Genomic DNA, 27,553 nt, shown 5'->3' on the forward strand with positions numbered 1-27,553 from the left:
TATAAAATGTATATGTCATCGAAGCCACATGAGTCTTGTAGTGTGCGCCTCCGCCAGCAGATGTCGCTTAATTACCTCCAATAATTCATCAAAGCCTTCCACTTCCTGCCCCAACAGTCCAGTTCAGGAAGAAGAAATAATGGCGACGCTTCTGGGGTCCGAGTCCCCCTGTGCTGGAGGAAAACGAAGAAATTGCAACAGCAATATCATCACAAAGTTCACGGCCAGTAAAATTACTGGTCAAGGTTTCAGTCGAGGGACGCAGGTAAGAGAAACGGTGCATGTTTAGACGATAAAGACATCCGAATGTTGGTCGACCGGGACCAGGGACTTGCGGTTGGAATGCAGACTGAAAATGAAGACGTTGTCCTGGAGACTTGATTGGAGATGTAGTCGCCCCTGTCAGCTTTGGCTTTGCAGCTAGCTGCAACATTACGGGGTATTTTTAATGCGCAGGCCCTACGCTTTTACGCCGTTGTGTTCTGGATAACAATATTTGCTCGCTGACAAGGAAAATAACGCTAGCAGTACAAAAAGTGTACGAAGCAAGCTCCGCTTCAAGTGGCTCTTTTGTTGTTAGCTCCTCGTTAGCTTAGCACTGTAGGCCAGGCTAATTACTATATAAAAACGCTTTGAACTGAAAGTTTGACGGAGCGTTGTTGGTTTTAATCAGGTATTGGGGTGTCAGTGTTACTAGAGAGCCTGTCGTTCAATATCTGAAGCGTTAATCAGCGGCAGTAGCAATTTCTAAGGTGAGCAGACGAGGTAACGTCAGCTAGCTAGCTAAGCCAGCTGAACAGCTCAGGTGATTACGTAACGTCACACTAACCACAATAAATATCGTTTCCATAAATGGATACGCCGCAACAGCTGTTTGAACAAGTAAACGTTTGTAAGATGTTTGTGTATTCTAACGTTAGAAGACACAAAAATGGTAATTGTAACTTCGGATCACATATTTGTTCGGTTAGTTTTGACGTAACTTAACGCTAGTTTGCGTCTACGGTTTTGAAGGTTTTTGGTCATATGAACGCCAGTCTTATCCAGACATTTGAAATTCCGTCACTGCATATCCATTTTGCTTTGTTCCTCTCACAGTTGAGATTTAAGCCCTTTAATTGCGAATCTGATTAAACTATTGAAATTGTGCAGTTAGTGTCGTGGCTTTTATTTTTTGCTGACATGCATTTTTCAACGCAGTGCGCCTCCGTGCTGAAATGAAATGCTGGCTGTAGCAGACCACCTCAGAAAGCAGATCTGAAAATATATCCCTGATCACCTTGAAACTGTGGTATTTGACGAGTGTCGATACAGCTGCCATATTTTGAGCACCATGCCAAATACACTATTATTTAGTCAGTTCTTTTTGGGCTCTGTGAAGGGAGTTAATTGTCAAAGGATGCCAAAAGCTGCTTTTAGAGCTCAGAAACATTCCTTTAAGAAAGCTACGTCCTCTGTGCAACACAGTTTGCTTCTTTACACAGCATTTCGTTTAAGTATGAAATACAGATGTGCATGACGAACCTGGGTAGTGGACACAAAAATAAACAGTTACTCTGTCATCAAGTGAGAAGTTTAAACTATGGAATCAGTTTTTGTGCTCACTGGGCTACGGTGATTGTCAGCATTGCATTTTTAAAATATTTTTAAAATAAATGGATTTTAAATGGTCCTTTTTTGGTTTGTTTTTGAGGCAGTTTCCCTCTGATCCCCAAGCTATGGAGTATCAGTGTATGATTATTCAGTGTCTCGGAAGACAAGAGTTACTGTATCGTGAGATCTGTGAGTTTCTTGTTTTGATGATACAGATTTTCAGGCTTTAGAGGCCCTTAAAAGCCACTTGTTTGTGTGTGTTGAATTGCAATAGGAGAATTGGGCTTGTTTGCATTTATCACACTGATCACCTGTCTAGAGGAAATAATGTCCACATTTTACAAGAAAAGCTTCCCTTTTGCAGAAAGATGCCCTTATTTGTTATAAGAGTCACAAGATCTCAGCTGTTTATATTCTGTTTCTACTTAGAGCCATGCACTGTGAGGAATTATCATGTCATGTTCCACACATATGTCTAAAATCACACTGCTGTCACAACCTTGTATTCTTTAAAGGGTTTCAACTTTCAGATTCTGCTGCACCTCATGGCCCTGCTTTGTAAACCAGGCCAGGACTCTCTTTCCCTAAAGTCTTGGCTGTTAGAGGGATAAAATGAAAACATGCTTAAGTTGCCTTCATTTTCTGTTTTCCTTGTTGCAGTAGTCTGCTATATGACCTGAGGAGTGGCTCAACACTGATATCATTTAAGAAGATTTACCATGTTCCTAGTCTGTGGGGCGTTTTGTTTGTGCTCAAAATTGTACGCATTTGCTGTGAAGGAAGATGAGACTGGTGGTTTTCATATTAAATATGTGTATTATTAATTTAGAGTGCATATGCAACTTTTTTTTAAAACTTTGCACACGCTGTGCTTTTCTCTGTATGAATCATGCGGATAAAGCCAAAATAAATTTGAAACAAGACTGAATCCTGACATCCACTGGTACAGTGAAAATAGAACTTTTTAAACCTCCTTGAAGCACTGATGTAAATAACCATACATTTTCATGTGTTTTTATATATATATATATATATATATATATATATATATATATATATATATATATATATATATATATATATATATATATATATATATATATATCCCTATTTAAGGTTGCCTGTGTTTTTATGTGTTGCAGCTCCCGGGGGGCCTGCTACAGGAGAGAGATAAACGGGCCAAGTGGCATGGCATCCCTACTCTGCTGCAGAAGCTCTACGAGAGCAGCCATCCCAACAGTGACCTCTCCCATGCCCATAGCTTTCTTAAGGTAACCACACCATGCTAGTCTGTCCAACATTGAGGCTGTGGAATTCCTGGTTTTACCCACTTGTTGTTTCACTTTGGAGCCTCGGTGATGTAAATTACATGTGGACAATGGGTTTTTGTCAGGTATTATCATCCCAGCTCTCCATGGAGGCCATGTCTTTTGTCACAGAGGACAGGAAGACCGCTCAGGAATCCACCTTCCCCAACACGTACACCTTTGACCTCTTTGGTGGAGTCGATGTAAGTTTGACATTCCAAGTCTTGATGCTGTGTGGTTGTTGGACTCAGGGACGCTGAAACTTGTTACCTCTGGAGAATCAGCTGGCATGTGTTGTAGAACTCATACTGTGTTGGCTTACAGCACTGAAAGCTCATTTTCCTGTTTTCCTGCAGCTGCTTGTGGAGATCTTGATGAGACCCACGTTAACTATGCAGAAGAAAAAACCCAAAAGTAAGTAGGACTGACACCACATGTGTGCATATGTCAGCTTTTATTGGGAAGTTAACTCTTTTTTACATGATGGTAATTGATTTTAATTTCATGAAACCGTCTAGCAATTAGAGGTACATCTGTTGCTGTTTCTGTTCCAACAGTGAATGATGACTTGGTCAAGGACTGCCTTAGTGTTCTCTACAACTGTTGTATATGTGTAAGTATCCTATTACATTTTCTACGTACCAGAGAAATGTCAGAGGTGGGCCATACCTTGCTTCAGTTGAGCACATGTACTGTGTGTAACTAGAAGTATTTTTCCTTGCAGTTGGTTTGTGCTGCTCTATTGTGTCAAAACAGGATCATGTTTACAGACAGGTTTAGGCTTGATTTAATTAACGTGCATGTTCTTTATTCAAAATGCAGACGGAGGGAGTCACAAAGAGTCTGGCAGCGAGGGATGACTTTGTTCTGTTTCTCTTCACCCTGATGACAAACAAGAAGACCTTCCTACAGACTGCTACCCTTATTGAAGATATTCTCGGAGTCAAAAAGGTCAGAGTTGTACTTGTATCAAATCCTCAGCATGAGCGTGTTGGCTCTGTTGGCTCCAGACATAAAAGGGCTGTGAAGTCAGTTTGTGATTTATGCGGTGACACATTTGGCAAGCCAGTGATATTAAAAAGTTACATTTTTATGTGCCCGTTTCCTTGAAATCAAAGTAATTATTAACCCTTAATTAAAAGACAATTTAAACCCACTCTCTCTATAAATAATAAAACAGCTTTTGCAGATAATTTGTATTGTTATTGGCTAGCTCTGTTGTCCATGCACAGATACCTCTAATGCCAGAATGACTGAGCCTGGCTGAACTGCTAAAACCCTAATGTCCCATCCATTAATTTTAGAAGCATGCTGCACTCAGCTTGATATTCTTCAACATTTTAAAAGACTCCACTATCTTTTCTTAGCTCTGCAAAATAAATGATAATTTACATGATTGTTTTGCAAACATTGTGGTCTATTTGCTTTCTTTTTACAGTTTCTTGAACCAGACACGCTATTTGTGTGTGACTAAATCTTCTAAATAGTGCTGACATGTGGAGACTTTGTAGACAGTCCACTTATAACTTGTACCTCTTTAAAAATTACAATGACCTTATTATCTATAACAAACTCAAGTAGCTGTACTGTATGCAGAGATTCATGTAGATTTTAAAAATTGGGCTGCTGTGTGGTCTCTCCTTGATATTTGTGAGCTTGGTAGAGTTAATTGATGAAGACAACCAGGGGTAATTTGATGAAAGCTTATCCCCCATCTCTTTTTCTTTGTGATTTAGCAAAGGTTTTGCAGTGCAAACCACCTCCCTGCTATATATCAGGAAGTGTCAGAATGTCAGTAGGAATGTTTAGGGCACAACACTGGCCGATTACTGCTGTTTCCAGCATGCCTGCATTATTTGCAATGGTTTTACAACAGCTAGCTTAATGCAAATGATAACTGACTGAACTAGCAGAGACATGTTCTTGTTTTGAAAATGTCTTTCTGTAGCAATGAAAATTGAGTGTAAAAACACACACGTTCTCCTCTGTGGCTTTGCTTTCCCTGTATGTATTAGTAGCTAGTTAGCTAGAGAAGCTAATCTATGCATAGACATACCTTGCATGGATTATGTACTGGGTGTACGGAAGACATCTTGAGAAAATGCTTTTGCTTCAGGTAACCTGGCCTGAGCATTGGCCATTGTTTCAGATAAAAATCAGAAGTAGTCAGAAGTAATTCAGCAAAAAAGATGAACCATTGCCACAATACTGGAGTGACAAAAAAATACAGGACACATCTGACTTTTTATCTGTTATGCTGTTTGTCAATATTAAACATTACATTTCAACATACACATTTCATATGTTGGCATTTTTCAGGAGATGATCCAGTTAGAGGGCATCCCTAACCTGTCAGGTCTGGTCCAAAGCTTTGACCAACAACAGCTAGCCAACTTCTGCCGCATCCTGTCTGTCACCATCTCAGAACCTGATGTAGGAAACGACGACAAGCACACCCTGTTGGCCAAAAATGCCCAGCAGAAACGCAATGCGAGCCCCTCACGGGCAGAGGTCAACCAGGGTAGGTTGTTTTCAGAGTACAGAGGTCAAACTGACTATACAATTTATTTAGTGCCTTTGCAAAAGAATGGGTCAGTAAATGAAATATTTCTCCAATAGTAACCCTGCTGAACATCCCTGGCTTCATCGAACGGCTGTGTAAGCTGGCCACTAGGAAGGTGTCTGAGGCCACGGGAGCTAACTTCCTGCAGGAGCTGGAGGACTGGTACACCTGGCTGGACAATGCTCTGGTGCTGGACGCCCTCATGCAGATGGCTACTGAGGAGGCTGAGCAAAGCAGTACAGGTGAGACAACTGTCACTTGTGCTGTTTGTTCTTCATACTGCTTAAATCCTATGAACTTTGATTTAGATGAATTTTTTTCTTACTCACTATCAGAGTCATCAGATGAGAGCTCCCTGGCCACCAGCCCTCTGAGACATCGACTGCCTCAGTCCATGAAGATCGTCCACGAGATCATGTATAAAGTGGAAGTGCTCTATGTGCTATGTGTCCTTCTTATGGGCCGGCAGAGAAATCAGGTACTTAGCAGCACATGTCTACCCTCAAACTGCAGTGTTGGGCCCAAGCAGAGGTATAAAGTGTGTGTTTCACTGACTCCTGGATTTTGATCACTGCACAGGTCCATAAGATGCTGGCTGAGTTCCGTCTCATCCCGGGACTGAACAACCTGTTTGACAAGCTGATCTGGAGGAAATACACGGCTTCAAATCATGTGGTGCATGGCCAGAATGAGAACTGCGACTGTAGTCCAGTATGACACTCCTTGCAAGCTAGCTCTAAGCAACTGAATGAAACTTTTTCAAGTTTAACACAACCACTGACATTTTTTTTATTCTCATTGTGCAGGAAATATCCTTCAAAATCCAGTTCCTGCGGCTACTTCAGAGTTTCAGTGATCACCATGAGTAAGTGACCCTTAATTCAGTTCCCTTGGATCTGACTTCTTCTTGTAAGTTATGTTAAGTTAAAACCTTTTGCCTGTCTTTCAGGAACAAATACCTCCTGCTGAATAGCCAGGAGCTGAATGAACTGAGTGCCATATCCATGAAGGCTAACATCCCTGAGGTGGAAGCTCTGGTCAACACAGACAGAAGCCTTGTGTGTGATGGGAAGAAGGGTCTCCTCACACGCATCCTCACTGTCATGAAGAGGGAGCCTCCAGACTCATCCTTCAGGTCAGCATTATGTAGGGCAAAGTTCAAGACACAGGAGATACAGATGTTGATATTTTAACAGGCTTAGGCTTATTGAAAGAGCCAAACATCCCCACACCAGAGCACCAGGCTCTCTTCTCCCTTCTTTTAAAATTGTTTCTTAAGATTCCTCTTTCTAGTTCTCCTTTTTATAGCTTTGCTGAACCTTTCTGTTTCTGTATGTAGATTCTGGCAGGCGAGGGCAGTGGAAAGTTTTCTCAGAGGAGCCACCTCCTATGCAGACCAAATGTTCCTCCTGAAGAGGGGACTACTAGAGGTAAAAATACAACACAGATCTGTCCTTGGTTTTGACTTCTCTTAAACGAATGGCTGATGACTTGGTTTCCATTCCTCAACAGCACATCCTGTTCTGCATCATAGACAGCGGCTGTACATCTCGAGATGTCCTACAGAGCTACTTTGATCTGCTTGGTGAGCTCATGAAGTTCAACATCGATGCCTTCAAAAGATTCAACAAATACGTCAACACTCCAGAGAAGGTATAATTGTACACCTCATACACTTTCCAAAGATGCGTATCCTGGCCCAACAGAATACAGTTTCCAACCATTTCTCAGCTTGTGTGTTGGATGAATAAGCGTATCTAATGATATGGTTTGATTTCTCTTCTGTAGTTTCAGACCTTCCTGACGCAGATCAACAGTTCTCTAGTGGACTCTAACATGCTCGTGCGCTGCATTGTCCTTTCCTTAGACCGATTTGAGAGCCAAACTGAAGATGTCAAAGGTAAACCGTTGTGGAAAGTGTACACATATAGACTACTTTAAGACAGAATAGATAAAGGATAAATTACTGAATTCATGTCCTGACATGATAGCTAGTCATAAATCAACAATCACTCCCATTCTGGATAACTCTGCAAACACTATTTGCACAGTAAAGTTCCCACTGACAAACCCAAGCAATAGAAACATACTTTTTTCTCCTGTTTCAACATCACAAATGGAAGTGCTTTTCCTCGAGGAGGTCATTAAACAGTAATTTTGATGTTGTGTGTTTTTTCCTAGTGGTGGAGGTACTTTCTGAGTGCTGCCTGCTGTCCTACATGGCCAGAGTTGAGAACAGACTGTCCTTCCTCTTCCGGCTGATCAACATTATCAACGTGCAGACACTCACACAGGTAATGTCTCATTTTCACTTTTGTCACAACTCACAGTGCATGAAAATACATCGAGGACGGTTTTGTAATTGATTTTTATTTGTGTCTGTGTGTATTGTGATGCAAAATGGTTTCTCATGTCTCATTTCTTTCTGCCTTCATCCCATTCTTCCTGCAGGAGAATGTGAGCTGTTTAAACACCAGTTTGGTGATCTTGATGCTGGCCAGAAGAAAGGCTAAACTGCCCTTCTACCTCAACGCCCTGCGGGAGAAGGAGTATGCTGAGAAGTACCCAGGCTGTCTGCTCAACAACTTCCACAACCTACTGCGCTTCTGGCAGCGCCACTACCTCAACAAGGACAAAGACAGCACCTGTCTGGAGAACGTGAGTAGCTCTCACTCTTTTACACAATTGAAGTATCAGTAAATACCTTCAATTCACCAAAGCCAGCTGCAATCATGTAAGCAGCAAGTCAGAAGCATGATGAGTCCCCTCTCAGTTTCTACTCTTAACGTTCAGTAACTTGCTGTCACATATTCAAAACATTCTGACATGTGTGCATGCTGTGAAAACAAGAGCTTGAGTGCTGCTTTCCAACAGTCTCAGAACCCATCAGCTATCAATGAAGACTCTGGGCGGCAGCAGCCATGTGTCAGGGCTCCTGGTTTAGCCAGTGGCTATCCTGTGCGCCAGTCATTGTTTGCAGTTCAATTAGCAACATAGTTTTAGGTCCAGACAACATTTCAGCTAATCTCTATTAAAAAATGTGCATATGAATGCAGAAAAATAAAACAAAACAAAAAGTCTTAACCAACAGACTGTTCACCTGCATGCATCCAAATCCCAAATCCCACTCAAACATGATCGGTCAGTACTGCTCGGACTACAAATGGAAACCAAACGCTTCTCACACCAAAATCTTGTCCTTTGCCTAAAGATTCTAAATCTACATGCTGTTTATAGACATTAGCTACACAGTGACATGACACATGTTATGGAGCTGGTATATAAACTTGTCGAATTGATTTAGACCTGAGTATTGGTAAACATTGAAGAAAACTTCCAGACAGATGAGTTTGAAAATGCAGTTGTGTTCTGTGTAGATGAGACTTCGTCTTGCGTGTTTGGGAAAGTGCTGACTTTTGTGTAATAAATACCCTTTCCACTGCGGGAATTTTTCAGGAACCCAGAAAATTCTCTTGAGCTGAAGGAAGGATTTTGGTTCCTTGGCCATTGTCCACTGCTCAAAGAAAAATTATTTACTCGCCGCTAAACGTTGCTGATAAGTGAACACAAGTGTCACAAGTATTTTGTAAAAACTCCTTTCTTAAAGCAGTAGCAAGTGTTAAAAAAACAGTTGAGATACAAAAATAATCCAAAATCTCAAACACATTTCCCTTATTTCTCCCAATTTCTTTACCTTTCTTGAGGTAGAGCAGACAGGAATACACAGAACGTTTGCATTTCCCAAACTTTGTATTAGGCCTGTCAACTAATAAACTGTTTGAATTTGCCTTCAAATTGTAAAAAAAAAAAAAAAAAATCCATACATTCGATTAGGGCTGTCAATTAATGACGATGATGAGCCTGATGCTGTAGTGACACATGCACAAGTTACTGCTAAACATAGTGGACCATTTAGCAGCGAAACAGCCAGATAGTTTAGTTGGCCAAAACATTCGCCATGTGACCAGAAACATGACTTCAGATCAATGTTAACGTTGTTCCGCAGCTGCTGGATGCGTAAATAAGCAACTGTTTGGAAACGTGTTAGCAGGAACAACTTGGTATGGTTATGTCAGGGTTGTGTAATCATGGCTGCTTCAACATTAGCAATGTTTCCTAAAATTTCTATATACCACCCTAACCATTACGTTATTGTTTGTAGCTTCATTTTATACTGCTGTAGAAGGTGGTTCATGTAAACACAGGGTTGATCACTTTGATAGAATGTTGTTTACTGTACTAACCACTGCTCAAGTTATCAACTTAATGCATATGTATGTAGGTTAGTACTGATCCAGTAGATATCCAGGAATACACTGATTTCTCTGCTGAGCATGTAAACTAGTAAAATTCCTCCAAAGCTATCCCTTACACAAGAAGGCTAACTTAACCAATTGCAGCTAGTAACCATTACCACCTACTATGATAATGAAGATGTTTTATTGTTCTAAATCCTCCTTTTTCCTTTCTCAGAGCTCATGTATCCCCTTCAGCTACTGGAAGGAGACAGTGTCAGTGCTGCTGGGCTCAGACAGGACTTCTCTGTGTGCCATAGCGAGCTACATTGATGAGCCCTTCATGGATCTCGACAGAGACCTGCTGGAGGATTGACCTTCAGTGTGTGCACTCAGTGTGCTGGGGTGGGGCAGGGCAGAGGGTCACAGGGAGCATGGACACCTAAAGCTGGTGATGACTCCACTGAGCTGAGCCATCCAGGTGCTTTGTGACTGCATTCTGGATTTAAAGACTCACCTGTTTGCTGTCTGTACCTTCGCATGGAGGCCGACATCACAGATGTGTGGGGACGTAATTTGCGAGGCTATCATCTTCTCACTAAGTTAGAGACCTCTTCTTTAAGGGAAGAGGGGGAAACCTGTATGCCCGCCCCAGATCGCCCACTTCGTTCAAGACAATTAAGGGACCTTTCGACATGACACCTGCATTGGTTGTTTGCTTTAGGTGAAATTCAAATAGAGCCTTTTATATAACCTATACAAAATTCTATGGAAAAAATATGTATGGTTCAACAAATTATATGTACGAAAAAAAGATTCTTTTCACGGACTTCGTTGGCCACAGATTACATGGTCACCCAGATGTGCAGGTCAGTGGTGCGTCACAGGGCTGCCAGGAGTCGCCAGCCTCACTCTCCCACTATCTACACGTTCTCTGTTGACTCCATGCCACTCCACTGCCTGACCTGTGGGGGAGACTGGTAATATTGGAGTTTTTGCAGGGGTCTTCGCGATGAAAGTAATTTCATTTAGCCTGTCTGTGGATCTATTTTGGTAGGTGGCTATTGTTGATCGGTGCTTTCTGGCTCTACTCAGCACATGTAGGTAGCTTGTGGGCCGGCTGATATGTTTCACAAATCGCACAGGGCTCCTCTCACATAAAACCATCCACTTTATTGCGGCTTCAGAAGCTTCACCCAGGGACTTGTTTCTTTACCAGGTTATTTTTGTTGAATTACTTTTGTCTTTGTTAAAAACAATGGCTTTTAGCTCTGGATAAACTGTAGAATAAAACATTGCACAGATAAATTGTTTCTATTGTTTGTTATATGTTAACGCATTTGTGGATTAAAAACTTCTTCATTTTGTAACAGAATTTGCATCCATGTTGTGAGAGATGCTTTGGGAAGAGAATAAACTATGCAGGGGCTAGTGTTAAACTACCACTTTAATTGTTCCAGTCCACACAAAGTTTATGTGAATTAGCCTTCTTCCCAACGCCATCAACATTTGACTGAAGGTTTACCACTTACCACAAACTCTGGTTTCTGGGATTTCCTAAAATCTTTGACTTCAAGCTGAGAATGACAATCTTTCTGTATGATGGCTCTCTTTGCATGGCACCACTTGATATTTAGATAAAGCAGCGGGCACGGCTATGTTGATGATGCGTTCATGGCCTGAATGTGCAGCTGTTTTGTGGAAATGAAAGATTTAGATTTGAACAGATATTTGGTGTCTCACTTTAAACGGACCCAACCAGAGATAAGTACAAATGGATGAGCTACCTCATATTTTGTCCTGACACCGTACAGATCAAACCACTTCTAATGACAAGTGTACAGTTTCTCCCAGCATGTCATGACTCATAATACATGTTCATGTGAATGTATAAGGGCATTTGTACAGTTGGCCCCTGATGCCATGAGTAACTAGTGCTATGCCGCCTTGGGATGCAAACACAAACGTCCTTTACACTTTGAAAGCCTTTTATTTGCTTTAAAGCTGATTAACCAGAAATGTTTCCGTTTTTCTAGCTTTCATTCAGCATGTCTTAAATCTCTCGATGGGTGTGCACATACTTTGAACTAGTTCATCTTTTGGGCTTTGCAGTGAAGTTAATGCAACAACACCTAACAGTCTTAACAAGTGCTTCTCTCTCACTAAAGTTCAGTTTCTCTGCTGGATGCCCAAGATAATTGCAGTGGTTTCCTGATAACATGATGTAATTTGACATAGGGTACATCTGAAGTGATGTCACATTCTTCGTACTGATAGTGTGTTACCATTGATCCAAATCCCTCTTATCACTCCAGTCATCCACCATGGAAGTCAGTGAGGTTATTAGTATGAAAACATGAATGTTGTGAGCGCTCTTCTGGAGCAACTATATAAACAATCTCTGAACCCGGACTTCTGTAGCTTTGCGTTCTGAATTTCAAAGAGTGATCTGTCTGTATGATGCACAAGAGAATTGGTTCTCAACAGTTATGCTGTATGTGGTGTGATGCTCCTAGTAGGCCTTAGATTTCATTCATTAGTTTGTACAGAAAATGATGAAATGTTATCCCCCTGGCCAAGAACATGCTGCAGTGTTAAATATAACACTATTTGGTTTTTATTTTAGGTTCCTGATATGTTGACTTGAGTAACTGGAGATTTATGTAATGTTTGGCATGTTTTGTAACAGTCCCAAATCCACGTTCAGAACTCAGACCATGTGCTTTTTGAATTAAAAAAAAAGCAAATATGATTGTGCTTCACCTCACAAGGTTCAACAGCATCTTTAGTGTTTGTTGAAAAGAGTGACCTTTACGAGACGCTGACAGTGGATTATAATCTTGGTGTAAAATCAAAATCTTTAATTCATTTAAATGACAGTCCATGTTTGTTTTGTTTTTTTCCTTTGCGTTAGCACCGAATAATCCAGAAAATCTCACATGGTTGTGTTTTAAAAACCCCACTTCAGTCTTAATCTCTTTCTAGCCCTGTTTGGCCATCAAACAATCAGCAAAGATTCATGTTTCAGTTTCACATTCTATTATAACTACTTCTGTAACTAACTTTCATCCTCATATCCCTCCTCTAATACTGGTATTGAACTTCATTTTCCTTATTTAACAGCTGTTTGTCAAATTAATAATATAATAAATTCTTCTTTAGAACCTTCTTCGTGGGATTTCTATCTTTATAACATATTCACACTGAAAAAACACAGACAGTCTCATTTAAAGGTTTAAAAGTCTTTATTTGAATGCGTCCTCACAGTCGAGCACAGCTGTTGCAGCTGGCTGGCTGTGATATGTTTGACTGCAGCTTTCACCTCAACACATCACTCAGCAAGCTGAAATACACAAGAGAGGGATGTTTATTAGCAACCACATACACACTGTCGTAGAGTTACTCATGACCACACTAGAGATGACATGAGAGGGCTATGTGAGGTCATCTTCAACAGAGGATTACATCCAGTCTCTTCTAAGATTAGTTCTTGTTATGAAGCCTGCTGGCTAATTTTAATAAATACTTCCAAGGGTCATATAGTTCAGCAGCATACTGTAATACGAAATGCATTATGTATTCGGTTTACTAACCTTGCTGCCTTGGTCGCGGGTGCGAACCCGCAGCTTGTTGACCTGCGTTTCGGCCATGTCGGCCCTCTCCTCTGCATCATCAAGCGCATGCTGGAGCTTCCTGTATTTAGACAGGTTGGAGTTTGCCTGCTCCTCCTGCGGAGAGGAGGAAACCAAGGACACAACTTAGTGAACTGAAGAGGTGCTCGGCTCTTCAGTTTTTTTTCCACTGTATAAACCACTGCAACACTTCCCCTGTGGTTAATGATGTGGTTAAGATGATCATTTATCACTGACAGTACAAAAACACTAAACTACAGATAGTGGACTCACCGCTTCTTCGCTCTGTCTCTTGAAACTCTTCACCTTGGCCTGCAGCTTGTCGATGAGGTCCTGCAGCCGGACCAGGTTCTTCTTGTCTTCCTCAGCCTGCACAAACAGAACAGGGAGCTCTTACCCTACTTTCAAGTGTAAAATGAAAAAACATCCATCCATTTTGTACAGCCCAACATGCACTGTGTGTAAGCAGACTGGTAGTTTACCTGGTAGGAGAGCTCTTTGATTCTCCTCTCATACTTCCGTAATCCCTTCTGATACTCTTGGCTCTTCTTTTGCTCAGATTCCAGTTCATTCTCCAGTTCTTTGACCTACCAGTGAAATCAGAAAGTGAGCCTTCCACTCACTTCAAATTACCAACAAAGCTTATTACAAGAATTATCGAGCATTTCATCAGTCTCGTCTCTCACCCTGGCCTCTAGCTTCTGGACCTGCTTCTTGCCGCCCTTGAGGGCGATCTGCTCAGCCTCGTCCAGACGCATCTGCAGATCCTTTATGGTCTGCTCCATGTTCTTCTTCATCCTCTCCAGATGGGCGCTGGTGTCCTGCTCCTTCTTCAGCTCCTCTGCCATCATGGCTGCCTACAAATTCAGAGGATCAGTATTACATTGACATTAAGTGATCTCTAACTGGACTGAAACCAACAGCAGCAACATCAACAGGCCTCTGGCACAGCTGACAGTGGACTCTATTTAATACGTTAGAGCTGGTTAATTACATCACACATCTAATTACGGAATATTACAAACACAGAGAAGGCTGGAAAGTCAACTGGATCACTGTCCAACACCCTTTAGATACACTGAGTTGTTTTGCAGTCTAAATATATCACGTACTTTCTATTTTGTTCATCTAAGATCTTACATCAGTGATGGCCTTTTTGGCCTTCTCCTCTGCATTGCGGCACTCCTGCACAGCATCGTCCACCTCATTTGACAGCATGGACAAATCACTGTCCAGCTTCTTCTTCTGGTTGATCAGTCCGGTGTTCTGGAGTGAAAGAGTTTCAAGAATCCTCTCAGGGTTAAAATGTCAATTCATCTTGTTTTCAGTATGGTTTCTTTCATACCATCAATAATCAGCTGAACCACACAGTAACAAATATCCTAGAAAAAAGAAAAAATTGCAGAATATATATATATATATATATATATATATATATATATATATATATATATATATATATATATATATATATATATATATATATAGCGAATATGTCCAGATCAGCTAGCTTTGATGATTTATTTCTCATAAACGCCCTGTATGGTGGTCTGAAAGGCATCTTCCTACCTGAGAGTGCAACAGGTTGACTCTCTCTGTGGCCTCCAGCAGCTCATGCTCAGCTAGCTTGCGTGCACGATCATTCTGCTCCAGCAGTGCCCTGAGCTCCTCCACCTCAGCAGCCAGCAGGTTGTTGCGGCGCTCTGTCACCGCCGCCTGCTCCTTCAGCTCCTCGTTCTGGTGAACGGTGTCGTCAAGCTCCAACTGAATGTCCTGGATTTACAGATTGTTTATAAGCAAAAGATTTTTATTCAGCAAATTGATGATGGAATTTGTTCCATGCGCTACTGGATCTGATGCATCGGGTAAGTTCATCGATCGGCTGCTGGATGGACACACCTTGATCTGAACCTGCAGGTTTCTCAGGAGTTTCTGGGACTCTGAGGCCTGCCTGTTAGCATGGCTCAGCTGCACCTCCATCTCATTCAGGTCACCCTCCATCTTCTTCTTCAGGCGCATGGCCTCGTTGCGAGACTTGGCCTCGGCATCCAAAGTGGCCTGCATGGACTCCAGCGTTCTCTGGTGGCTACGGCTAGAGGGCGAAAGATGTCACGGAGATAAAATTATTAGGAATTATTAGGAAGAAGTAGTTCATATGGAGTGATTGATGGGATAGAATTACATATTTACTATAAAGTAGGACAGAAAGTAATCAATGAATCTCACCGAAGGTTGTCAATTTCCTCATCCTTCTCTGCCAGCTTCCTGTCAATGTCAGACTTCATCTGATTAAGCTCCAGCTGGATGCGGAGCGTTTTGCTTTCTTCATGCTCCAGAGTGCCCTGAGAAGGAAGGACACTTAATGCTTGAAGATATTCTGTAGGTCACCTCTGTCAAAAAATATCTCAGACCACAAGAAGGACAAAGTGAGAAAACTCATCAAGCCACTTACTTCAGCCTCCTCCAGGGCAGCTTGAATCTCACTTTTCTCCATGTCCAAACCCTTCTTCATTTTCTCCAGCTCATGGATGGTTTTCGCTCCCTGACTGATTTGATCCGACAGGTCAGCGATCTCCTCTGAGAAAGCAGCAGAAAAATTGTTGATGTTAAGTATGAAGTCAATGTAAAACTAATACTGTGTTTTAATGCAACCTTCTGAGTATTCATGATGTGAGCTACAACAACAGGTACCTTGGAGGTTCTTGTTCTCCCTCTTCATGGTCTCCAGATGATCCAGGGTCTCCTCGTAGGAGTTCTTCAGTTTGAAGAGCTCGGTGCTCAGGCCGCGAGACTCTTTTTGAGAGGTCTCCAGCTCTGACTGACACTCTTCATACTTCTGTTTCCACTCAGCCAGCACCTAGAAGAAACAACCATTTTTTTTGCAGTGGAGCAAAAGTCAGAAGCCAATCCTACCAGGTCATCAGGTAACAAGACAGATGCACAAAAGAGCGATCAACCATCTAATAATTATGGTGATTTCCCTTGAAGACAGCAGAAGCAATCCTCTGTAACTGTTACCATCAGCTAATACCTTGTCAAAGTTGCGTTGCTTCTTGTCCAGGGCAGCCGCTGCAGCACTGGCACGTTCCAGGTCAATGACCAGGTCCTCGATTTCTGTCTGGAGCCGATGTTTCGTCTTCTCCAGGGAGGAACACTTGGCATTTGAAGCCTCCATGGTCTCTTCGGCCTCCTGCAGACGTGTCACCAGCTTCTTCCTAATGAGAAGCAAACACATTTAGCGCTCATGCATTCAAACGATCGTACGTTGTGTACATCTAACTCTGCGAGTTGCGGAATGTCGCTCACTTGGCTTCCTCCAGTTCCTCAGTCCTCTGGATAGCATCAGTTTCATACTTCGTCCTCCACTGAGCCACCTCGGCGTTAGTTTTGGACAGAGCCCTCTGCAGTTCAGCCTTGGCCTCCTGCTCCTCTTCATACTGCTCTCTCAGAAGATCACAGTCATGTCGAGATGACTGCAGTGCGTGGGCCAGGGCGTTCTTAGCCTTAAGAGACCAATCATAATGATGGAGAGCAATTAGTTGAACTCTGACTTTAGTAGAAGTACCTACCAGCTTTGTAAAAAACAATCACTGACTGGTTCAGTGATAAGGAGCTGACCTTATTATCCTCCTCCAGCTGTTTCTTGAGCTCCTCGACATTCTGCCCGAAGGAGTTCTTGGCACGCTGGAGCTGGGAGACCAAGGTTTCCCTCTCTTCAAGCTTCCTGCTCAGCTCACCTACATGGAGAGGAAAAATAGATATCCGGGTTACTAACAGTTGGGTGAAATCGGTTTGTGAGCTTTATGATGAAATGAAAGTTCCTCACCACTCTCAGCCTGAGCACGGGCCCTTTGGGTGTTGGTTTCATTGAGCTGCCTCTGGAGCTCATCAACCTTGGCTTTAGCCTCGTTCATTTGGTCTTCATACAGGCGACACATCTTCTCTGAAGTGGCCTGCAGGCAAGAGTGGAATTTTTAGTTTGGTCCCATCATGATTCTAAATCTTTCAGTGTGTTTATCCTCCTTTTTCCATCTACCTTGCCCTTGGAGAGCTGCTCCACAGTAGACGCCAGATCGTCGACCTCCATCTTGGCTTCGCTCCTCTCCTTCTCCAGCCTTTGCTTGACTCGCTGCAGGCTGTCGATCTGCTCGCTCAGCTCCGCGATGCTGTCGGCATGCTTCTTCCGCAAGACTGCCGTCGTGGCCTCATGGTGCAGCATGGCTTCCTCCAGGTCTCGCCGCAGCTTCAGAAAGTCCGCCTCTCTCTTCTTGTTCATCTCGATCTGAGCTGAGGTGGCCCCACCAGCCTCCTCTAGGCGCTCGCTCAGCTCTTCCAGCTCACGAGCCACATCGGCACGCTGCTTCTCCACTTTGGCCCTGCAAGCCCGGTCGGCCTCCAGCTCCTCCTCCAGCTCCTCTGTACGAGCCTGGAGGAAAGCAACGGTCAGTTATCTTGTCTAAGTATTACTTCATAACTGCTGTATTGGAGTTTAAGAGACCAATTTTTACCTGTAGCTCCTTTATCTTCTTCTGAAGCTGATTGACCAAGGCTTGCTCATCTTCAATCCGTGTGCTCATCTCACTCATTTCAAAGTCTTTTCTGGTAGAAAATAGCATTTTTAATCATCATCACTTCTTATCAGCAGAGAAAAGAAACTGTTTTTCTGTGAATATATGAAAACTCTCACTTTTTCAGCTTCTCTTCAAGTTGCTGCTTGTCGTTTTCCAGATCCATAACAGACTCCAGGGAGAGTTTCAGATCTCCCTCCAGCTTACGTTTGACCCGTTCCAGGTCCATACGCAGCTTCTTCTCTTGTTCCAGTGATCCCTCCAGCTGATTCACAGTAGGAAGATTGAAACATATTACGTATATGATACGTCACCGCCTGTGGACTAAATGATGCAACAGTATGTTCTTTTACTCTGCTTTTTTAGGGATAAACTCACATCATCTACTTGTTGCTCCAGCTTTGCCTTGGCTTTGGTCAGAGTGTTGACTTTGTCTTCCTCTGCCTGCAGGTCATCCAGAGTCTGCTGGTGAGCCTCCTGGAGAGCCTTCCTCTCTTTGGTCAGCTTCAGAATGGTTTCATCAAGAGCTGCCATTTCCTCAATCAGGTTCTTCACCTTCAAGTCAGAGGAAGAAAATATATTTTACACTTTTGATATTGATGAGAAATCCAAAACACATTCATTTAATTTTGCTTCCTACATATACAATCTGCTAAATGTGCTGTGGCTCTGTCTGTGGCCTCTTAGCACCCCTTAGAGGCAACTCGCTGCTCTCCTTTTCCAATTTCTATACCTTGTTTTCAGTGGCATGTTTCTCCTTTTCCACTTTAGCCAAGGTGATCTCCAGATCGTCAATGTCTTTCTTCAGCTCAGAGCACTCGTCCTCCAGCTTGCGCTTTTTGGCGAGCACGTTAGAGCTCATCTCCTCCTCATCCTCCAGCCTCTCCATGATTTCTTTTACTTTGGCCTCCAGCTGGATCTTAGTTTTGATGAGCAGGTCACAGCGGTCCTCTGCATCTGCCAGATTGTCCTGCTCCTGTGGCAAACAGGAGAGACAGAGTATGCATTCAGTGTATTCCCACACTACTACAGTAACTGTGCCACGGCACTGAATGCCACTTACTGCCTGCAGCTGTAGAGAGAGGTCATTCTTCTCTTGGATCAGGCTGACCTGCCTCTCCTCCAGCTCTTTGCGCTTGACCTCAGACTTCTCCAGAGCCTCCTTCAGCTTGGCGAGCTCCTCCTTCAGAGCAGCCAGCTCTTTCTCTGTGGTGGCGCTCCTGAGTAGAGGCTTGATTTTGAAGAAGAGCTTCATCCAGGGCCAGTGCTTGACAGTGTTGAAGGCCCGGATGTTCCACTGGATGATCATCAGAGCCTCCCTGAAAGCAGGAAGAAATGAAAGGAGAGGATGGAGGGGTGAGGATTTTTCAACCACTAAAACCTTTATTCTCAGGATGAAAACCTAAACCTCAACTAATTCGAAAAAAACGAAAAAAGATGTTATTGATTTGATTTTAAAAAATATATATACAGTATATCCACACACTGAATCAGCTGAAACACCTGAACACTGAAGTTTGGGATTGAGAGTGTGTGAAAACTAATAAAAAGGGAGCAGAGAGGTCTAAACAGTTAGCTCAAAGTAATGTGAAAATAGCTGCAAATAATAAATAAATAAGATAGATAAAAATAAATCAACTGTTGAAATTGCTAAAAGTGTTGGACAAATGGTGAAATGAGGATATTTTACTTTGGGAAATACTGGTTGAAGTAGTTAGCTAAAGTAACTCATAAACATTTTAAATAGCTCAAAGTGTTGGATAAATGGTCAACTAAAAGTAGGCTAATGGATAAATGGTTCAAATATTACGTTTAAACACAAATGAAGACATTTGGAACGTTTGTCGTTGAAGGAGTATCTTATCTGTAGGGACTGTGGGGGTCCATCACACACACAAAGTTAGGAACTGATGTTGACCTTTACAAGCAGTACAAGTGAAGTTCAGATCGAGTAAAGAGAAGAAGGTCAAAAAGATTTATCCGGGAGTTCCCCGGTCTATTTATTTAGTTACTTCTCCTTGGTGCTTCATTTTTGGCACTAATCCTGCAACTATCCACTCCCTCGTATCTAATCATACACCGAGGGATGCAACATGAAATCATACACCTAATGCTGCTTTTGATGTTTCATGACTGTGACCAAACAGGGTTACTAGATTGATTTAGTCTCAGTAGAATGGCGTCTCACAGCCCTAAATATGGACCCGCAGCAGACTGGTCAAGGACTTCCTGTCAGTGTTTAGAGGGTGAGTTTGACTGAGCGTGCACACGCCAGGGTGGGAGGTGGCTGAATGAGGGTGGGGGAGCTGATTGCATTCTTGACATGACTCCATGCTGGGTGCCTCTCAAAGGTGAGCGTCCGTGTTTATTTAGAAACTAAAGCCCTCTGTCCAATGGCCGACTTAAATCCTCTGCCACCCGCCACATATCCCACCAATGCACTCACTTAGAAGTACAGGCGCCGCGGACAAAAGGGGCAAGGGGCCATCAGGCGTGGAGGGGGCTGGGGGCTGTATTTTTAGGGAGGGCCTGAGCAGCTGCCACTTGACACATGTCGCCACCTGGCTCTGAGGACACCGTCAGCATTGTTTAATTTAGAGAGAGTGGATGGAGAGAATCGCCGGAGACCTGCAAGAAGAGTATGTGTGTGTGAGGGAGGGATGGAGCCCTTATTAACAGTAGGGCCACACACATGCCTGGTAGCCATACAAGGGCAAGCACACGCCTCACACACGCCGATAACACTGCCCCTGCATGCCACACATACTAGAGTGAGGGAGTGAACACTAAGGTATAGTGTATCACAAGCTGAAAGGCTCGCGGCTGATCGTGTTGCTATCGAACCTGTTCGGAGAAGCAACTGTTGGTGAGTTCTTTTTTTTCTGCGCTCATGTCTTCACCTTCCTGCGAGGTATTAAGTTCAAAGGCTTTCCTGTGCCTATGAATACATTCTATATTCATTCAGGGTCATAAAAAAGGTGATTCTGTCGATGAAAGTCTTTTCACCTCCTTTCCATCATCTTCTGCAGCTCCGTCCTCATGATTTTGCCACGAGCGGCTGCCTGCAGCAGCGTCAGGACTTTGGCTAAACGTTCGTCCCTCAGCTCCTCGAGGTGACCCAGCAGGCCCGCCTTGAAGAACACCTATGTGACATGACGACAATAAAACCATGAAAACTGAGGATTGATTACATCGATTTTTAAATATTAGCACACGCTCATTAAAAATATACCATCGCTCTATATTTTGAGATTTTTTTTTGATGACTTATTAAATTCACGGCTCTGCATTACACAAGCTGCAACCTCCTACCTTTGTGTGTCCAAATCTATACTGGTTGTGGTCAATGTCCAGGGAGGCCAGGAGCTTCTCTGCAGCCTTCCTGCTGTCCACGAACTTATCATCTGGGATAGCATGGGGGTTCAGGATGCGGTAGCTGAATATATAAATGAAAGAGAGTCTTTCAGGACTGATTGTCACTCTTAATTAAAGTCCATGGCTTGACATCCAAAGCGTGATCTGAACATGATCTGTACCGCTGTTTGAATTCAGCGTAGAGGATGCGATTGGGAAATCCTTTTCTGCAGATCCTGATGCCCTCTAGCACACCGTTGCAGCGCAGCTGGTGCAGCACCATGAATGCGTCCATGATCCCTGTGTAGAACAGCTTTCAACCATGAGCCTAGTCCCATTTCTCTAGCTCCTGATGAAATGTGGAGATTGTGTTGTGTGTTACCTGGAGTCTTGGTCTCATTAGGGATGATGCAGCGGACAAAGTGAGGCTGGGTGCTGCGGAGGTTGGTCATCAGCTTGTTCAGATTTTCCTGGAGGAAAGGAAAAACAGCACAAATCAAATCAATGTGATCAAATCAATCAATCGAGTAAATAAAAATTCTACTTTTAAAACATTACTGTGCAAAAAAATAGCAGCAAAATCTTTACATAAGACCTTTTTATCCTGCAGGGCTTTGTGTTCGTCACGCGTGAAATCCTTGATGTAAAGGCGAGAGGAGCCAGCACAGACTTAAAGTGATGTTCATGTGATCATTGCCCTAAACATCACTGCAAGTCTTAACTGCCTCCGTCCCAACGGTCCAATGATGCCCACACTTTCTCACAGCACACAAAGCATTGACGGTTACTTGGAATAACCGCTGTCTACATTCACCTGCATCAGTAACGTTACCCCCTGGCGTCAGTCTCACCTTGTGAAGCTGAGACACGGTCTGGAAAGAAGCCGCCTTCTTCCTCTTTTCCTTCAAGCCAGTCTTGTGGTCGGACGCTGAGAGGGAATTAGCGACATGATTATTTTGACCACCTTAAGGTGTCTCCTGTAAGCTGCGGTCCACTGTCAGAATCCTGTTTGCTGTACCTGAGTCTGAGCCGACGTAATTCTCGTACAGGGAAGCTAGCAGCTTATTGGAGGACTTCTGGAAACACAGCACCACCGTTTCGTTCAGCGGGTCTTTATTTTTGTCCAGCCAGCCAATAATGTTATACGGTACCTGTAGAAAAACAGCAGGGCCATCCGAATTATTGAATTGTACATGTCAGAATTAATGTTGTGACCATGTCTCTGGGCTTTCGTGAGAATGCACTTACCACCCCGGCATAGTGCACCAGCTCGAAATGGGCCTCGTACTTGCGCTTTTTGTCTGGTCGTGGCTTTTGGAAATTAGGCGACTTGCCGATGTGATTGTCATACATCTTGGCTTTAAAGCTGTTGTCTGTGGCCTTTGGGAACATGCACTCCTCTTCAAGGATGGACATGATGCCCATTGGCTGGAGGAAGAGTAGTGTTTTAGTTTGTCAAGTTCAGCTAATTTATGATTAAACTTCATAAATTGTGCAGAATCCACTTTGTTTACCTTTTCAATGAGATCGATGCAAGCTTGAAGGTCCAGCCCGAAGTCAATGAAGGTCCATTCGATGCCCTCCCTCTTGTACTCCTCCTGCTCCAGGATGAACATGTGGTGGTTGAAAAACTGTTGCAGTTTTTCATTTGTGAAGTTGATGCACAGCTGCTCAAAGCTGTTGAGCTGCAACGACAGAGGAACAGGTGTTCAGAGGAAGCATTAGGAGTGAACAGCATGAAAAACACGAGAACATGTTGCAGTGATTCTTCCTGCTGCATCGCTAATTCATCACAGCAGGAAAAGTTGAGGCACAAACACAGCATCTGTTGACATTAAACCAAAATATGACCATAGAAGGAGAAAACTAGTTTAATGGTGATAGTTTTAATACATATAACTCTAATCTCTGAAAAATAAATGCAGTATGGATCAACTTACTTCAAAGATTTCAAACCCAGCGATGTCCAGGACCCCTATGAAGTACTGGCGAGCCAGGGAGGTGTACAGGGTCCGGTTGATCCGTCCCACGAGCCATTTGAACATGCGGTCATATGTGGCTTTGGCCAGAGCACCAACGGCGTAAGTAACCTACCGCACCCACGCACAAATACACACACACACACAGAGGGAATACAGCTGTCATTCACATGGATAGCCTCTGTTGCTTAGATACCAGATTCTAGTGTGTGTGGAGTGTCGAGTGTATTGATCGAGCGAGGATTAAGAAGCTGCACCCCATCAGCATACTAGTCATCCAGCAGAAGGAAGGGAAGCTGAACAGTTTTTTTTTCATGCTGCAGTTCTGCTTTTATATATCTGATATTTTGTATTCATACATTTGATGCTCAGTTGTGCCTTATTTTCCACTTCCAATCACATTCTTAGACATTTTATCTCACCTGTTCGACATTCTGTCCCTTCACCACGTACTCATTCCCCACCTTCACCCTTGGGTGGAGGAGGCCCTTGATGAGGTCAGCTGAACTGACTCCCATCAGGTATGAAGCCTTGTCTGCACCTGGCGACCAAACAGGACAAAAATCACAAACTCGCTTTTGAGTGAAATAGTTGTTTTTGTGCCAAATGTGTCGCCACTGGCTCTCACTTTCAGTGCCGTCGGCCTCCGCCTGCTCCTCCCGCTGCTTTTGCTTGAATTTCATGTTGCCAAAATGCATGATGGCTCCAACTATTTTATAGCAGCCGTACTTCTCATCGGGCAGGAAGCCGAGTATGTCCATGGCGTGCTGTGGAGAAGCCGAAAAAAAGTCATCCCACAACGTCACTAATCTACTCAATGTGCTGTGTTAACAGCAGCTGAATTTATCTCCCCGTGGAGAAAATCAAAGCTCTTACATCGGTGGCCATCAGCTCCTGTCCGTCATCCATGTTTTCCACGGTGGTCACGCCCTGGGAGCAGAAGTGGTAGTCGTACGGGTTGGAGGACACCAGCAGCATGTCTGGAACAAAGAGTTTTACAGGATCGCGTCACAGTCCTGCGGTAGTGTGTAATAAAATATCCCACAGCAGCCAGAGCAGCACTAACCAAACAGTTCTGGTTTCTTGTGCGACATGATCTGGTAGTAGATGTGGTAGCTCCTCTCACCGGGCTGCTGAAATATCACTCTGGATTTTTCCAGAAGATCTGAGGGACAGAAGGAAGAGTAACGTGTTCGTATTAGATGTGAAACAAGATGAGAAAACACGATGAATACACTGATTCACTGACCGTTAACTCACATATATCAATATCAGCTGAGGCTAGTTTGCCAGTAGGTCCAAAGTGGATCCTGATGAACTTGCCCTGTGGGAAAATGTACAAAATATCTGTGAAATGCTCCAGAAATCAACCAGCAAAGAGCAGGAATATCGAATTCACATGAATGTTGATACAGTGTACTGTCTACAGGGAATTTTCAAGGTACTCACAAAACGGGATGAGTTGTCATTCCTTAGCGTTTTGGCATTACCAAATGCCTCCATGGCAGGGTTTGCCTCAATGATCTGATCCTCCAGAGTGCCCTGGGGGAGAAAAATAAATGTAAAGATGCCTAGTCACATTATTTTTACAATCTACAGTTTACTTGAAATTGTTGATAAGCATTAATGTGGCAGCCTTTACAGACTGCAGCTTAAACTCACCCCTGTTTTAGTGGCAGGACCCTGCTGCAACAGAATAAGGTGAGAAGCCTGTGAGTGCCGAATCATATAAAGCACGGCAGAACAATGCTCTCACAACCAAAGGGGAACATCAAAACCAACTGGAAAATTAGATACTGGTTGTTAAAGCTTGGTAAAAACCAATGGCCACCTTGTTTTATATGATGAAGTGTGGTGAACGCAGGGAAGAAAAAGGTAGGAAAAATGAACAGAAAACAACACAGAAAAGTCAAAAGCAAAACTCAAAGCAGGGGAAAAGATGATGGAAAATCTGGAGCAAAAAATAAAGGAGAGACATGGAGAGGGGAAAAGAAAAATAGCTTAAAACTCAGTCAGAAAGCAGAGTAAAGTGGCTGGAAAGGGCGACACAACACATGAGGGTGAAGACATGAATGTAATCAGTTCTCACATTCACTATTTTCACAGTGAGGAAAATGTATGGAAAAGGTTTAAAGGGAATACACTGAAGGATTCCTGGGACAAAAAAAAAAAAAAAATGAAGAGAATAAAAATAAAATACAGCAAAAAAGCTGGGAAACAAAAATATGGGTTGCCGCAACAGCCTTACTCCTTTTTTGGCAGGTGTGTCCCCAAGAGCTGCCACAATGGCAAAATACTGAATGACACGTTTCGTGTTGACAGTTTTGCCAGCACCGGATTCTCCGCTATAGGAGTGTGAAAAAATAACAAAGTGCACATATAACAGGTAAAAACTGGTCAGAAAACTGCTGAAGGTCGTGTAAATCTAAATCATTACACTGCATGTTACGAAACAGAAAGAAAAGGAAAAAAGTAACGGCAACAGATTCAGTGAAAGCCAAAAAATTTGGAGGAAAAAATATGAAACCTTTAAGGTGGCTGTGTGTGGAGGGTCTACATGTTATATGGCTGCTTATACAGTTATGAGCTGAGTCTGCTTCTTAAATTGACTTATTAATATATGAATTTGCAGTCGGTACTTACGTGATGAGCATGGACTGGTTCTCACGATCTGATGAAGAGAAAATAACCACGATGATGTGTATGTGTGTTTGTGTTTGGTGTGTGTATCAGTGCCTTTGTGACTGTGCTGTTACACTCACTGCGCAGCATGTCATTGTACGCATTGTCTGCGATGGAGTAGATGTGCGGCGGCGCCTCAGAGCGGCGTTTGCCTTTGTAGGCGGCGACCACAGGGGCTGTGTAGACGGGCAGCCATTTGTATGGATTCACCGTCACACAGAAGAGCCCGGAGTACGTCTGAGGAAAGAGAACATGACACAGCGTTAACCCACTCTCATACATCACCGAAAGCAAAAATGACCAGTTCTGCTCCTCACAGGTTGACATCACTCAAGCTTACAGTTGAGCTGTGTCATATTATCTGGATAATTCTGCCTCTGCGGGGAACACAGAAACATGGCAGAGGGGAAGTACCAGCAGTACATAATGGGGTACTCACATAGATCATCCAGGCAGAGTAGCGTCTGCGCAGGTTGAACAGCACAGAGGCCTCGTTGAGGTGTGTCAGCATGGCCATGTCTTCAATCATGTCATACTTAGGAGGATTCATCTGCTGGATGTCCCCGTCCTTCACTGTCAGAGTCTACAGCGATGGAGGCAGGCAGGCGTGAGAAAGGAAACGCTGTACTGTGTTGAGAGGTTTACGTTCATGACTGCACGTGAAGGGACGATCACTTACCTTCCCATCTTTGGTTTCAACAATGACTTTGTCACCGCTGAGCTCCTTGATCTCAATCTCAATGTACGCCTCTTTTTCATCAGGGATCCAGGCTCGCTTCTTCCCTAACAGCACAGCAGAGGGGGTGCGATGAGTGGCAGGATGTTGGGAAACAGCAAAACTCTCCATAATGCAAGTATAAACAGGCCTATTAACAAAATAGACTAAATCAGTACTGAACAAAAGTATTACACAACCTCATGTATGTGGCAGAAATACACTCAGCAAGTGAGTTATTGTAGTTAATAATTTTAAAACTTTACCAATATTTTTCTAGCACCTTTAAAATGACAAGATCACAATAAAATAGTGATTAAACAAAACATTTTACTTTCAAAAACAGTTTGGTGATATTTCATTTGTTTCCAGAGCAGATTACCTTAAAGTAAGTTATATTATTTATACATATTTTGTCATGTGTCAACACCACTCATTGCCTCTTTAAAAACTCTGCGAAAGGCCAGAGGGAATCTCACACCATCGGCTCAATTCTTACCTTATTTAGAAACAGATACGAGTTTAGTACTGAATTAAAATGAATTCGTTTCTGATATGTCGATATTTAATATGATTTGTGCAGTAAAGCTCCAGTTTTCTCTTTGCTTTGTTTCGTTTTTGAACCCGCCTTGTTAGGCTTACCGTCAAACGCGACGGTGTGCGCCGCCAGCAGCTCCAGGTCGGATTTGCGTAAAAACGGTGCAGCCTCCCCGAACTCCCTCATGTCAAAGCGCGACATGGTGGCAGCTCCTCGCCGGCCCAAACAACCGGACGCACCAGTGAGACAGACGAGATGGAAGATTCCTTTGGTAAGAAAACAAAGCTTTGCGTTAGGGGCTGCAGTTCTTTGTATCTATAAGCTTCACTTCAGCCTTCCGTTACTGATGAAGACAACACACGAAAACACTGCTTGTGCGTTAAGAGC

General features: G+C 43.2%; 2 protein-coding genes across 3 annotated transcripts; one reads left to right on the top strand and one right to left on the bottom strand.

Moving 5' to 3' along the window:
• Window positions 1-132: 132 nt before the first annotated feature.
• Window positions 133-12,866, top strand: trpc4apa (transient receptor potential cation channel, subfamily C, member 4 associated protein a). The gene is made up of 18 exons (XM_041963005.1): window positions 133-265; window positions 2,736-2,864; window positions 2,987-3,103; window positions 3,257-3,314; window positions 3,458-3,513; window positions 3,723-3,851; window positions 5,220-5,421; window positions 5,520-5,705; window positions 5,799-5,941; window positions 6,043-6,174; window positions 6,270-6,328; window positions 6,413-6,598; window positions 6,803-6,893; window positions 6,976-7,116; window positions 7,252-7,363; window positions 7,645-7,757; window positions 7,915-8,121; window positions 9,937-12,866. Exons 1-18 carry the CDS (start codon window positions 140-142, stop codon window positions 10,072-10,074), a joined length of 2,325 nt encoding a protein of 774 aa, XP_041818939.1. The 5' UTR covers window positions 133-139; the 3' UTR covers window positions 10,075-12,866.
• A 58-nt stretch (window positions 12,867-12,924) lies between these two features.
• myh7ba (myosin, heavy chain 7B, cardiac muscle, beta a) lies at window positions 12,925-27,376 on the bottom strand. 2 transcript variants are annotated; one of them, XM_041962993.1, is made up of 42 exons: window positions 27,271-27,376; window positions 26,593-26,696; window positions 26,353-26,496; window positions 25,994-26,150; window positions 25,875-25,902; window positions 25,480-25,576; window positions 24,894-24,917; window positions 24,681-24,773; window positions 24,492-24,555; window positions 24,298-24,396; window positions 24,108-24,211; window positions 23,860-23,998; window positions 23,654-23,772; window positions 23,193-23,342; window positions 22,767-22,937; window positions 22,501-22,680; window positions 22,271-22,403; window positions 22,104-22,180; window positions 21,635-21,722; window positions 21,435-21,552; window positions 21,211-21,334; window positions 20,905-21,041; window positions 18,962-19,217; window positions 18,632-18,874; window positions 18,277-18,453; window positions 18,018-18,163; window positions 17,839-17,929; window positions 17,367-17,756; window positions 17,157-17,283; window positions 16,949-17,067; window positions 16,637-16,833; window positions 16,362-16,545; window positions 16,022-16,187; window positions 15,783-15,907; window positions 15,557-15,672; window positions 15,230-15,422; window positions 14,900-15,103; window positions 14,471-14,596; window positions 14,017-14,187; window positions 13,813-13,917; window positions 13,604-13,699; window positions 13,271-13,426 (listed from the first exon to the last, which is right to left on the bottom strand). In XM_041962993.1, the coding sequence occupies exons 1-42, from the start codon at window positions 27,365-27,367 to the stop codon at window positions 13,271-13,273; spliced, it is 5,835 nt and encodes a 1,944-aa protein (XP_041818927.1). In that variant the 5' UTR covers window positions 27,368-27,376. The 2 variants fall into 2 exon arrangements, with proteins under 2 accessions (XP_041818919.1, XP_041818927.1); XM_041962985.1 differs by lacking the exons at window positions 24,894-24,917; window positions 25,480-25,576; window positions 25,875-25,902; ... (2 more) ...; window positions 26,593-26,696; window positions 27,271-27,376 and adding an exon at window positions 12,925-13,041 and having other exon boundaries at window positions 13,292-13,426; window positions 24,681-24,802.
• Between the last annotated feature and the right edge of the window lie 177 nt (window positions 27,377-27,553).

This window comes from Chelmon rostratus, chromosome 2 (assembly GCF_017976325.1).
Source record: "Chelmon rostratus isolate fCheRos1 chromosome 2, fCheRos1.pri, whole genome shotgun sequence".
Classification (NCBI taxonomy): domain Eukaryota; kingdom Metazoa; phylum Chordata; class Actinopteri; order Chaetodontiformes; family Chaetodontidae; genus Chelmon; species Chelmon rostratus.

Bases quoted from the DNA above. Each gene is read 5' to 3' on its own strand.
- trpc4apa (XM_041963005.1), top strand. From the start codon at position 140: ATGGCGACGCTTCTGGGGTCCGAGTCCCCCTGTGCTGGAGGAAAACGA. The intron at 6,175-6,269 runs GTATGACACTCC...CTCATTGTGCAG, and splicing joins AGAACTGCGACTGTAGTCCA to GAAATATCCTTCAAAATCCA. The intron at 7,117-7,251 runs GTATAATTGTAC...TCTCTTCTGTAG, and splicing joins ACGTCAACACTCCAGAGAAG to TTTCAGACCTTCCTGACGCA.
- myh7ba (XM_041962993.1), bottom strand. From the start codon at position 27,367: ATGTCGCGCTTTGACATGAGGGAGTTCGGGGAGGCTGCACCGTTTTTA. The intron at 18,164-18,276 runs GTGAGTTTATCC...ACTGTGAATCAG, and splicing joins TGGAGCAACAAGTAGATGAT to CTGGAGGGATCACTGGAACA. The intron at 16,834-16,948 runs GTCAGCTCCTTA...TGGTCTCTTAAG, and splicing joins AGCTGGAGGAGGATAATAAG to GCTAAGAACGCCCTGGCCCA.